The sequence below is a fragment of the Otolemur garnettii genome, unplaced genomic scaffold (genome assembly GCF_000181295.1).
Source record: "Otolemur garnettii isolate 467f Iridium unplaced genomic scaffold, OtoGar3 scaffold00087, whole genome shotgun sequence".
Taxonomy (NCBI): domain Eukaryota; kingdom Metazoa; phylum Chordata; class Mammalia; order Primates; family Galagidae; genus Otolemur; species Otolemur garnettii.
In genome coordinates, this window is record NW_003852482.1 from 1,106,930 (window position 1) to 1,117,470 (window position 10,541).

At 57.2% G+C, this 10,541-nt stretch overlaps 1 protein-coding gene across 1 annotated transcript; it reads right to left on the reverse strand.

Annotated features, from left to right (window-relative positions):
* Positions 1–1,847: 1,847 nt before the first annotated feature.
* PTGDS (prostaglandin D2 synthase) lies at positions 1,848–5,351 on the reverse strand. The gene is made up of 7 exons (XM_012808184.2): positions 5,247–5,351; positions 4,349–4,488; positions 4,160–4,236; positions 3,224–3,340; positions 2,993–3,094; positions 2,475–2,500; positions 1,848–1,940 (listed from the first exon to the last, which is right to left on the reverse strand). The coding sequence occupies exons 1-6, from the start codon at positions 5,349–5,351 to the stop codon at positions 2,475–2,477; spliced, it is 567 nt and encodes a 188-aa protein (XP_012663638.1). The 3' UTR covers positions 1,848–1,940.
* Between the last annotated feature and the right edge of the window lie 5,190 nt (positions 5,352–10,541).

Below are 10,541 nucleotides of genomic sequence, written 5' to 3' on the forward strand. Positions count from 1 at the left end.
AACTCCTGCTGGGGTGGGGCAGGTGTTGACTTGCTCTAGGGTACACTTGTTCTAGGGGTACCCGGTCTTCAGGTTTTTCCTCCAGAAACACACACATGTAGACACAGGTACACACACAGTGATTCATACACACTCTGACACATAGACACATAGGCAGAGGCTTTCCCCAGGCCTGGGTACCCCTCTGAGGAACAGGCTAGCGGCAGCCTGAGTGAGGTCTGACCTCGATGTGTCAAGGAATTCTGGTTCTGCTGGCCTTCATCTGGCCTCACGTGGGCCTTTGTCTGAGTCCAGGTCTGAGGTGTGGAGCATGTGGGGTCACTTACGTGGGATATCCAAACTTGAGGCCCAGGTCACCATTAGCCAAGGAGGTTACTAAGACCACTGGCATCTTCATGTTGTCCTTGGAGTCCAGGAAGCTCTGGTCATCTGATGCCACCCCAACCACATACCAGGTGCCCTGGAACTGTAGGGTGGGTGAGGGCTAGAAGGCACCCCGAATTCCTGCCTGAACCCTGACCAAGCCTGCCCCAGCCTGTCCACATCAGTTGCTTCCCAGACAGGGTCCAGTGCTAGGAACCTTGCACCCGTGACAACCCTGACCCAGAACTGGGGTTGAGGTGCACCTCGTCTCAACTGGAGTCCCTAGGGAGTGGTGGTGGGCTCAATCTAAAACTTTGGCTGAGGGTTTGCTGACTTCCCCAGCCAACCCCACTCCCAGTTGGATGGGGCAGGTGGGTGGGGGTCTTTTCTGAGCCTGGATTGAAGCGATATGGATTGGGACCTGGGGTGGAAAACCAAAGGAGGAGGGTCTAAGCAGACCTGGCTGGCGTCAAAGTTGGCCTGGATGGGGACTTGGGCCTGGCCTGGGAATAGTCTGAACAGGATGAGGAAGGAGCCAGTCAGCAGAGCTTGCAGCATCATGGAGGAAGGCAGGCAGGCCACGGGAGCAGGGCAGTGCTAGGACAGCCTCCCTCAAGAGCATTTATGCTCCTGGGATACCCTGGGGCTGCTGGCCTGCCTGCCTGCCTGGGACAGAACCCACCAGGATAGGCTCTGATCAAGTTGCACCCTGCAGCGTCCTGGCCCCACTGCTTACACCCAGCCCCGCCCACACCCTGGATTTCCTCCCGGAGAGGCCGGATGCCCAGAAGCCAGGGAATACATGTCTGGCAGGCCACTGGGCCAGGGGCTACATAACAGCTCACCCTCCGTGCCTCTCTGGTCCCCCTGAGTGCCTCTAGGATGTTGGTCCCAAGTCCTCAGCTCAGGCATAGTTCCCAGGCCCCCTTGTCCAGAAAGACCACCTAGAAGCTTAGTCTCTGTGTATGGCCCTGATGCCAGGCTCTGGAGAATGGGCAGGGCTATGTTGTAGGGGCCTAGGCCAGAGGCCAGGGGACTGGAGGTGCTCAGGGAATCTCATCCCCAGCCCACTGTGTCAGTTTGTCTTGGTGCAGGCCATGGACATTCTAGCATTTTCCAAACAAATACTCCTTTTAGTCTCTGAAACCCTATCTCAGCCCATAATCCCATAGCCTGACAACCCCCTAGATCTGAAGCTCCCCTCAGGAGCACCTGCCTAAGGATTAGGGGCTGAGTGGCTCACCCCCACCAGCCCAAAACAGTGGGGGTTTGGGCTGTGATTGGTAAGTGGAGGGGGTGAGGCTGTGCCAAGGCCACGTAGGGTTGTGGGTGGCTGGGGACAACCAGAGCTTCTCTGCTTATGTGGAGGGCAGAGCCCAGCCCTTTGGTGATATCTTGCTGAGGGCTGGTCCAGTGGCCAGAGCCAGTGAAGACAGGACAGACAGGCAGGAGTCAGGCTGCTGACTTGCTTCTAGAGTTTATTTCTCAGAGCCAGGGGGACAGAAGCCATGTGGGGAAAGCCGGGGCCAGGTCTCAGAGCAAAGGGTAGAGTGGTCCTGAGGGCTGGGTTCACCTGGCTGGGAAAGCAGGACTTATCAGTGCAGGCAACTCTCTGCCCCTCCCTGCTCCCAGGCCACCTGCTGGATTTCCATCCCAGGGTTCTTTTCTGGGGTAGGGGTGAACCCCTCCAGAGCCTGGTCCCTGAGGCTGTCAAGTGCCTTGCCCTTTCCTTCCTCCATCCCCTTCCATTTTATCCACCCCACCTTGGCTCCTGCCTGCCCCCAGGGACAGAGACCTTTATAGCACATGGTCCCAGCAGATGGAATCTCCTCCCCTTTGTCTGCCAGAGATCTGGAACCCAGACCCCTGCCTATCTTCAGCCCCCCTCAGCCTTTGAGAGTTGGTCCTATTCCAATAGCCAGGACCAAGCTTCCTTTCGGACCGTATCCCTGGATGTCAAGTCTATATAGGGGGTGCCCATGTCTCCCACCCAACCTTGGAAAGGGTGGGTCTAGAACCAGGCCATCTAGTGACCCTGAGCCATCACAGAGTGGGTGGTGGATGTGCTGAATGAATGAATGCCTCCTGGCCCACAGCCCAACCTGGCTCACCTATTGTGGCTCCGTGATGCACTTATCTGCCAAGAAAAGAGCCCAGGGGCTGTGGTCAGGAACCTAGCCAGGGCCAGTTCCCCACCTGGACTTCCTGTCCCTCCTCTTATGGAAAGCGGGTCTGAGTGAGCCTCCAAGCTGCACAGAGCCTCTCTCCAGCCCCCTGCTCCCCACACAGAGCCTCTCCTCAGCCCCCTGTTCCTCACAACAGAAGGGTGGACTTTCTCCACTTCAGCAAAGCAGACTGTGTCCCCCGGGAGCCTGAGCTCCTAGTTAGTTAGTCTCCCTCTGTTCCCCATAGGCACCCCACCCCCACTAGCCTGGGGCCCCTGCCCCCCAGGGACTGGCACAGAGGGGTGCTTGGTATCCATCAGGGAGGGTCTTCTAATAGAGGGGGATGCAGGTCATTGGCTTAGGGAAAGCCCCTTCCCTCCGTGCTCCCACCTTAGCCCAGTCAGGAGACTGTCTGCCTCTAATCTTGCCTAATCCCCTGCTACTCAGATTAGGGCCCCCCTCACCAGTTGGGGGCAGGAAGACAATGGTATCCTCTGTGAAGCCCTGGGCCATGCAAAAGGTGGTGAATTTCTCCTTTAACTCTTCCTTGGGGGTCTGGGTACGGCCTATGGCAGGAGGAGAGGGAGCTGGTCTTAGCAGGTGAAAGGTCCCTGTTCTACCCATTCCCCATCTTGCGAGCCCCACCCCCACCTCTGTTAGGCCTCAGTCCTTAGGCCCTGTGCTGGGGCACGTACTGTAAAGTGTGACCATGCGGAAGTCCTGGCCAGGCTCCTTGCTTCCCTGGCTGTACAGCAGGGCGTACTCGTTGTAGTTGGTCTCCACCACTGAGATGTCATAGGTGCTGCCCCAGTCTAGGAACCCAAGAAGTGGCCCTGGCTGAGGGACTTGGCCCTCTAAAGTTTGGACCCCCTCTTTTTTTTTTTGTGACAGAGTCTCAAAAAAGAGAATCACAGCTCACAGCAACCTCAAACTCTTGGGCTTAAACGATTCTCTTGCCTCAGCCTCCTGAGTAGCTGGGACTACAGGCGCCCGCCATAACGCCTGGCTATTTGTAGAGACAGGGTCTCACTTTGGCTCAGGCTGGTCTGGAACTTGTAAGCTCAGGTGATCCATTGGGCCCCCTCTTCTTTAGGGAAGGGGTACTTGCCTGCCAAGACGCCCTTCTCCTCCGGCTGCTTTCCTTGCCCCGCTCCCCAGTTCTAACAGTCCCCTTTCCAATTCTGGAAACTCTGTGTCCCTGAGCCAGAATTCCCGGGCGGCCAGGAACACAGGCTCAAAAAATCAGGGGTTCATGGTGCAGCCACAGATCTCTTGGCCAGAACCAGAGGGAGGATGTCTCTAGGTGAGGAGCCACACCCCTCCCCTCCCCTCCCACCCCTATGGGAGTGCGAGGAGGAGGAAGAGGTGTGTGGAAGCACTTGGGGGCTGCCCCAGCTGGGAAGCAGCTCTGGGGAAATCCTGTGGGGCAGGGCATGTAGCTCAGAGGGACCCAGTCTCCCAGTGTTGGGGTCTGTGCGGGGTGTAATCAGCTCAGGCCTGGCCTTGAACTCAGTGATCCCGTGATGTTGCCATCACCCTCCCTCTGGTTCCATGTGTTCCCAGGGCAGGGGCCTCAGGGTCACTGCCAGCAAGTGTTACTTCAAGGTTGGGCGAAGGCGGGCCCCACTCACGGGGACTCCGGTAGCGGTAGGAGCCATGAGCTCCTGCAGGCTGCAGCAGCATTGTCCGGGTCTCACACTGGTTTTTCCTGTGGGCATGTTACCCTAGTGGTCAGGCGCCAAGCTGAGGGTGCTCCCCAGGCCATAACCACGGGGTGGGGTTCTCTTGGTGCCAGAAGCCAGCCCCACCCACTGTCCCACCTGAGGAAGGTGGAGGTGAGGTTGAGGCCACCATCAGAGCTCGGGGCCACCATCGACCTGCACATGGACAGCACTGCCTTCTTCTCCAGAAACCAGCTCGCGTTGGAGGCTAGGCCTGCACTGAACCAGCGCCCCAGGAACTGTGGCAAATGACCCCACCCATGTTGGCCAGGACCCTGGGGACCCTCAGGGGCCTCCCTGCCCTTTGCCCCAGCTGGCTATGCCCTCAGGGGATGCTGCCTCCTGGCAAGGCGGGCAGAGCAGCGGTGGGTAGGGAATGGTGGGGGATGGGGGGGTGGGGGTGGGGCTCCCCATTCCTCAGGCTGGCCTTCTGTGCTGAGCCCAGGTGTGTCCTTGACCTCTTGCCTGCCACAGGCTCAGATGTAGGACCGGCATCCTGGCTCCCACACCTCCACCACACATCCCCAACTCCACGACTCCCCCCCACACACACACAGCTCCCAGGCGTGAGCCCTTGGCCTGTTATCAGCTGCGCTTATTCTGGTGTGCTCAATCGGCACAGATCCGTGTCCTGGAGCCCAGCTGTAGAACCTAGGCCTTTGTGATCTCTGGGCATCCTGTGTTCACAGGAGTCGGCAATGGTGTTTGGTGGTACAGGCATAAATGTGGCCTGCACTCCTGCATGAACCCGTCATCAGCATGGGACAAAGGGCTCTGGAGTGATGAACTGTTGCTGCCCCAGTGAGGGCCTCCCATAGTCAGCCTCCTCTTGCAGCTGTCAATCCTCCTTCTGGCTGACCGCTCAGGCCTCTGCCCAGCAGTGCCTGGCACTAAGGAACTTAGCTCTCTTTCTCCAGGGAGAAGACCTGCCCCAAAGTGCCCCCTCCCTAAATAGGGCTCTATACTGCCTTGGGCATGGGTTGGGCAAGCCCCTTACCTTGTCCTGTTGGAAGTCAGGCTGTACTGAGACCTGGGCCTGGGCAGGGGTCTGCAGGACCCCCAGCAGGACCAGCCCCACCCACAGCAGGCATGCAGGGGCCATTTTCCTGGAGCAGAGCCTGGTGCCAGTGGAGTAGGCAGAGCAAGGAAGGTGAGCAAGAGGCTTGAACTGTGCTGAGGAGACCCCTATTTATGGGTCAGGATTGGCCTCCACCCAGGGCCCAAGGACAGCCCACTGAGACTCGTGATGCTAGGGGGAGGGGAGCGGGGGGCCAGGCACAGCTGCAAGCCTGTTGTCCCGTGGGCTGCTTATGCAAGAAGCTCCAACTGAGACAGACCTGGCCCTGCTGCTCCAGGCTGAGTGAGGGTGAGGGAGAGACCAGTCCTAGAGATAGAGTGGTGTAGATCTGGGTCACCCCACTTCTGCCAGCAAGGCCCCCTACCCAGCCAGATGGGGCAGGGAGGGCATGGCCTGCATTCAGGGCCTCTGAATTTTCCACCAGTGTCAGAGCTGAGTCTCACAAGCCCCTTTCTAAGCCCCGTAAACCTGGGAGTGACACAAAGCCCCATCTGTACTCTGAGTTTGGTCCTGAAAGGCAGGTAGTGATGAGAAGCCTGGACGAAGGTAAAGGAACTTGATCTACCCCACAAGGGCTCAAGGGTCAGGTGTTCTGGGCACAGCTTGCCCCATGGCCAGCTCTCAGGGCTCTGATGGTGGCCCCAGGTGCTGTCTCAGCCTAGGGCCCCTTAGAGCTTGGGCATGACTCCATCTTTCCCTGGAGGCCCTTGCTGCTCCAAGATGGTCACTCCATCAAGAGTCTGGCCCAGACATTGGACACAGTAGCAGCAGCCTATGAGACTCAGGCCAGTCCTATCACCTGGAGGGCTGAGACCCTGATTCTAGCTACCAGACCCTGGTTGGGTCCCTCCTAGGGGTTATGGACCTAGCTGAGGTATGGTCCAGTCTGGGTCCTCCAAGGCATGGGTGGGCCCACGTTGGCAGATCAAAAATTGGGGGGAGAGCCAGAGTTGGTGCAGACATCCTAGGTGAGGGAATGGAGCCCATAGAGTCAGGAGGCACCTGAGAGCTGGCAGGTGGGAGAGGAGGCAGCAGCACAGGAGGTGGCTCAGGTGGTCCTGAAACCCCTGTCCCTGGCCTCCCACCAACCCAAACCCAGAACAGGGTATGCCCCCTGCTCAGGCACTGTCCACGTCCTGGGCCAAGAGGGAGTCTGTTGGAACAGGTGGGCTGTAGAGGGCCCTGGCCCTGGGCCCCACACTGTCCTCAGTCTGTCCTGAGCTCCAGCCTGGCCTAGCAGCAGATCTGGAGGTTCCCTTCAGGAGGGGGCAGGGCTCCCTTCAGCAGATGAACAGGGAACTGGGCAGGAAAGTAGTGTGGGCCTGGGGGCAGCCCCACCTGTTTAACAACTGAGTCCTGGCAATCCTTTGGCTCTGGGGGTGCCCCTGGCTCTCTGAGCAGCCTGGCTGGAGGTTTCTGCCCAGGCCAGGCTGCCCCACACAAGCCCACCTCCCAGTGGGGAATAAGCCCTAGGGCAGATGGGGAGGAGGTGGCCCAGGATGGGGACCTAGGGTGTAGAGAAAGAAGGACGAGGGACCCAGGGTGGGCAGAGACAAGGGATCTTTTTGGTCCAGTTCTGTACCAGGAAGGGAAATGGGCCCAGTCTTTCTGCAGATGCTCCAGCCTGGGGGCCTGGGTCCTCTTGATCCCACAGTGGCTCTTAGGGGTATGCTGGGCATTCACCACAGCATACCAAACCTGGAAACTAAGGTACAGGCCAGGGGAGGACCTGTTCCTGCCGCTCCATGGACCACAAGAATCCTGCTAGAGATGATCTGTCCTTTTGGGAGGCCTGAGCCCACTCCAGTTACATCTGAAATGAATAGTTTGGGGTTGAGGTGACACAGCGGTGCCGTGACAACACAGCAGCCAGCTATGGGGGGCGCTGGGTCTATGTGAGAAAACAGACACCAAAGGCTACACTCGATGGGATTGCATTGACAACGTTCCAAAGAGGGTCATGCTCCTCTGCAGTGGCCAGGCTGAGAGAGGACTGCCCAGTGGGAGGGGCTGGACGCCTGCCCTGGAGCCAGCTCTGCTGTGTCAGAGCTCTCACAGCCCCTCTTACTGCATGTCACAAATGCCTCACTGGAATTCGCATTGTAGAAGTGAGGACCAAACTGGACTTTCTCAGACAAATAAAACCTAAAGAAATTCATGAGCAGCACATTTGCAATTAAAAAACACTAAAGATGTCCTTCATCTGGAAAGGAAGTGACTTTGGAGTGAGCTCCAGAACCCAGGTAGGGGGAAGAGCAAAGAAAAGGTGAGCCAGGGCCTGGGACCACTGCTGTGTGGAGATGCACCATAGGCTCAGGCCTATAATCGCAGCACTCTGGAAGGCCAAGGCAGGAGGATCCCTTGAGCTCAGGAGTTGGAGACCAGCCTGAGCGAGAGTGAGATCCTGTCTCTACTAAAAACAGAAAAACTAGCCAGGCATTCTGGCAGGTGCCTACAGTTCCAACTGCTTGGGAGGCTGAAACAGGAGGATCGCTTGAGCCCAAGAGTTTGAGGCTGCTGTGAGCTGTGACGCCACAGTACTCTACCCAGGGCAATAGAGTGAGACCTGGTCTCAAAAATAAATAGGCTCAGCGCCTGTGGCTCAAGTGGCTAAAGCGCCAGCCACATACACCTGAGCTGGTGGGTTCAAATCCAGCCCAGGCCTGCCAAACAACAATAATGGCTGCAACCAAAAAACAGTCGGGCATTGTGGCAGGAGCCTGTAGTTCCAACCACTTGGGAGGCGGAGGTAGGAGACTCGCTTGACCCCAGGAGTTGGAGGTTGCTGTGAGCTGTGATGCCATGGCACTCTACCCAGGGCAACAGCTTGAGGCTCTGTCTCAAAAAATAAACACATAAATACATAAATACATAAAATGGGTGGCGCCTGTGGCTCAAAAGAGTAGGGCACTGGCCCCATATGCTGGAGGTGGCAGGTTCAAACCCAGCCCTGGCCAAAAACTGCAAAGAAAAAAAAATAATGATAATAAAATAAATACATACATACATAAATAAAAGAACAGTGAAAAAGTTAAATAACAAAGTAGAGCCTCCAGGACATGGTTGTACACCTGTGTTCACAGCAGCCCGCAGGGAATAATCCAAGTGTCCATCAACAGACTGTGGGGAAGCAAAATGCAATCTGTCATGCAGGAGAGTGTTTTTCAGCCTTCAAAGGCAAGGACATTCCAACACAGGCTACCCTGGTGAGCACCCTAAGGGCACCAAGTTCAGGGAAATGGGCCGGTAACTAAGGAGCAAACCCTGCAGGATCCCACTGCCTGAAGTCCCCAGAGTCATCAGATCCACAGGGACAGGAGGTGGGACTCTGAGTGCCGGCGCTCCGAGGGGGACAGGGAGTATTTCATGGGGACAGAATGTCAGTGTGGGAAGATGGAACGTTCTGGAGAGGAAGGTGGTGATGGCTGCACAACATGGGAATGCGCTCCCTGCCCCTGAGCTGTGCATGTAGAAATGGTGAAAAAAGAACAGATAATTACAAGCTAAGAGGGAAAATGATGCAATTAGGGAATGATTTAGTCCAAAAGAAGGCAGACAGGGGAGGACCAGTGGGAGTGACAAAGGTGGACAGACAGGTGTGGCCCGGGGCCGGCCACTTCCATCCTGTGTGCTTTGGCTGCTGCCCTGCATTTCCCCCAGTGGAGGGGCAAGCTGTCGGGATTGTCCATGGGAGGACAGCCATATCCATGTCCACATCCACATCCGTGTCTTCAGAACACCCGCACATCAGTCACATGGAGCCCACCCACTGTCCTGCCTCCCACTTCCTGGGCAGGGTGCCTTCAACTGGTCCCTGCTCCTAGGTGGGGAGAGGGGCTGCCCTGCCCAGCCCACAGGGGCCCACAGGCTCAGTCTCTTTACCCTGGCTTCATCCCCAGCACCATCTGGGCCTGCTGGGCCAGAACCAGCCCCTGCAGGTTTCCGGAGCTGACTCTGCTTATTTTCTGGAGGAGGAGGAAGGGAGGACAGCTGGGACTTGTCTCTGGGGTAGGGGTCCAAGTGGGCAGCTGGGAGCCTGGCCCATGGGTGCAGGGCAGAGCTAGAGACCCTTCTCGGACCCCGTCCCTGCCACTCTCCCCCTGGGGCCTGAGGCCTCAGGGCCCAGGGCTGCCCCTCTCTTTGGGATTCCTCTGGGCCCTGAGGAAGCTCTTTTCTCAATAGCACCCCCATGGGAAACCTGGACCTGGTTCCTGGACTCCAGCCCCCAACATGGGGGTCATCCACGGGGCTGGAATACCTGTGCTGTGGGCCTGAGCCAGGTGTGACAGGTGGGGCAGGGACTCCCTCTGATCACTTTGGAGCTGGGAAGGGACAGGTGACCTAGCCCCCCTTGCCAGAGCATGTCTAAGACCCTTATGTTGGGAAAGGGGGTACTGTGGTCTGAATATGTCACCAGATTTCATGCGTTAAAAATGTAATCCTCAAATTCATATTTGATTGGAAGTTGAGCTTTTAGAGGGTGCTTAGGGTTAGATAAAGTCATGGGAGGGGGCCTCTGGCTTTGTTATGGTGGGCGAGTCCCTTGACCTTGGACTTCCTGGCATCCAGATGGTGAGAAATACATTTATTTTCCTCAAAAATGACCAGTCTCAGGTATTCTAAGACAGGAGGTGAAGTTGGAGGGCCCCAGGGAGGAGCCCTAGGAAGGGGTCGAGGCTCAGGCTTGGTGGGGAGACCCTGCCAGCTGCCACCTCTGTACAAACTTTCCCCATCTCCCTGTGCCACACAGCCCAAACACCCTTTCCTTAGCTCTGAGGTGACTCTCAGCCCCACTTGCACCAGCTCAGAAGGGAGCAGGAAAGGGCCTCCCAAAGCCTGCCCTCCACCCTCTCAGGCTTTGGGCCCCAGCCCCCCCCACTAGACATGGGGCGAAGTTTCACCCCCAGGGACTCCTCCCCAGAGGGGCACTGTGTCCTCTTTGGCAAACTGGAAATAGGAGTGGCCTGGGGCTGTGGGAACTAAGAACTGGAGAGGACATGGGCTCAGCCACATGGGTGAGGAAGCCACAGTTGCCCAGGACTGGTTGAAATGTAGTCTTCATGTTTATGTGTACACATGCACACAAGCACAGCACACATGTGCACACACAGATGCACACGTCGACACAGGTGCACACACATGCATATATGCAGGCACACATGAGCAACAGATGTACACACGAACACATGCACACATGTGCTCACATAGATACAC

Bases quoted from the DNA above. Each gene is read 5' to 3' on its own strand.
- PTGDS (XM_012808184.2), bottom strand. From the start codon at position 5,351: ATGGCCCCTGCATGCCTGCTGTGGGTGGGGCTGGTCCTGCTGGGGGTC. The intron at 4,237-4,348 runs GTGGGACAGTGG...ACATGCCCACAG, and splicing joins CTCACCTCCACCTTCCTCAG to GAAAAACCAGTGTGAGACCC. The intron at 3,341-4,159 runs GTGAGTGGGGCC...TTGGGTTCCTAG, and splicing joins CTACCGCTACCGGAGTCCCC to ACTGGGGCAGCACCTATGAC.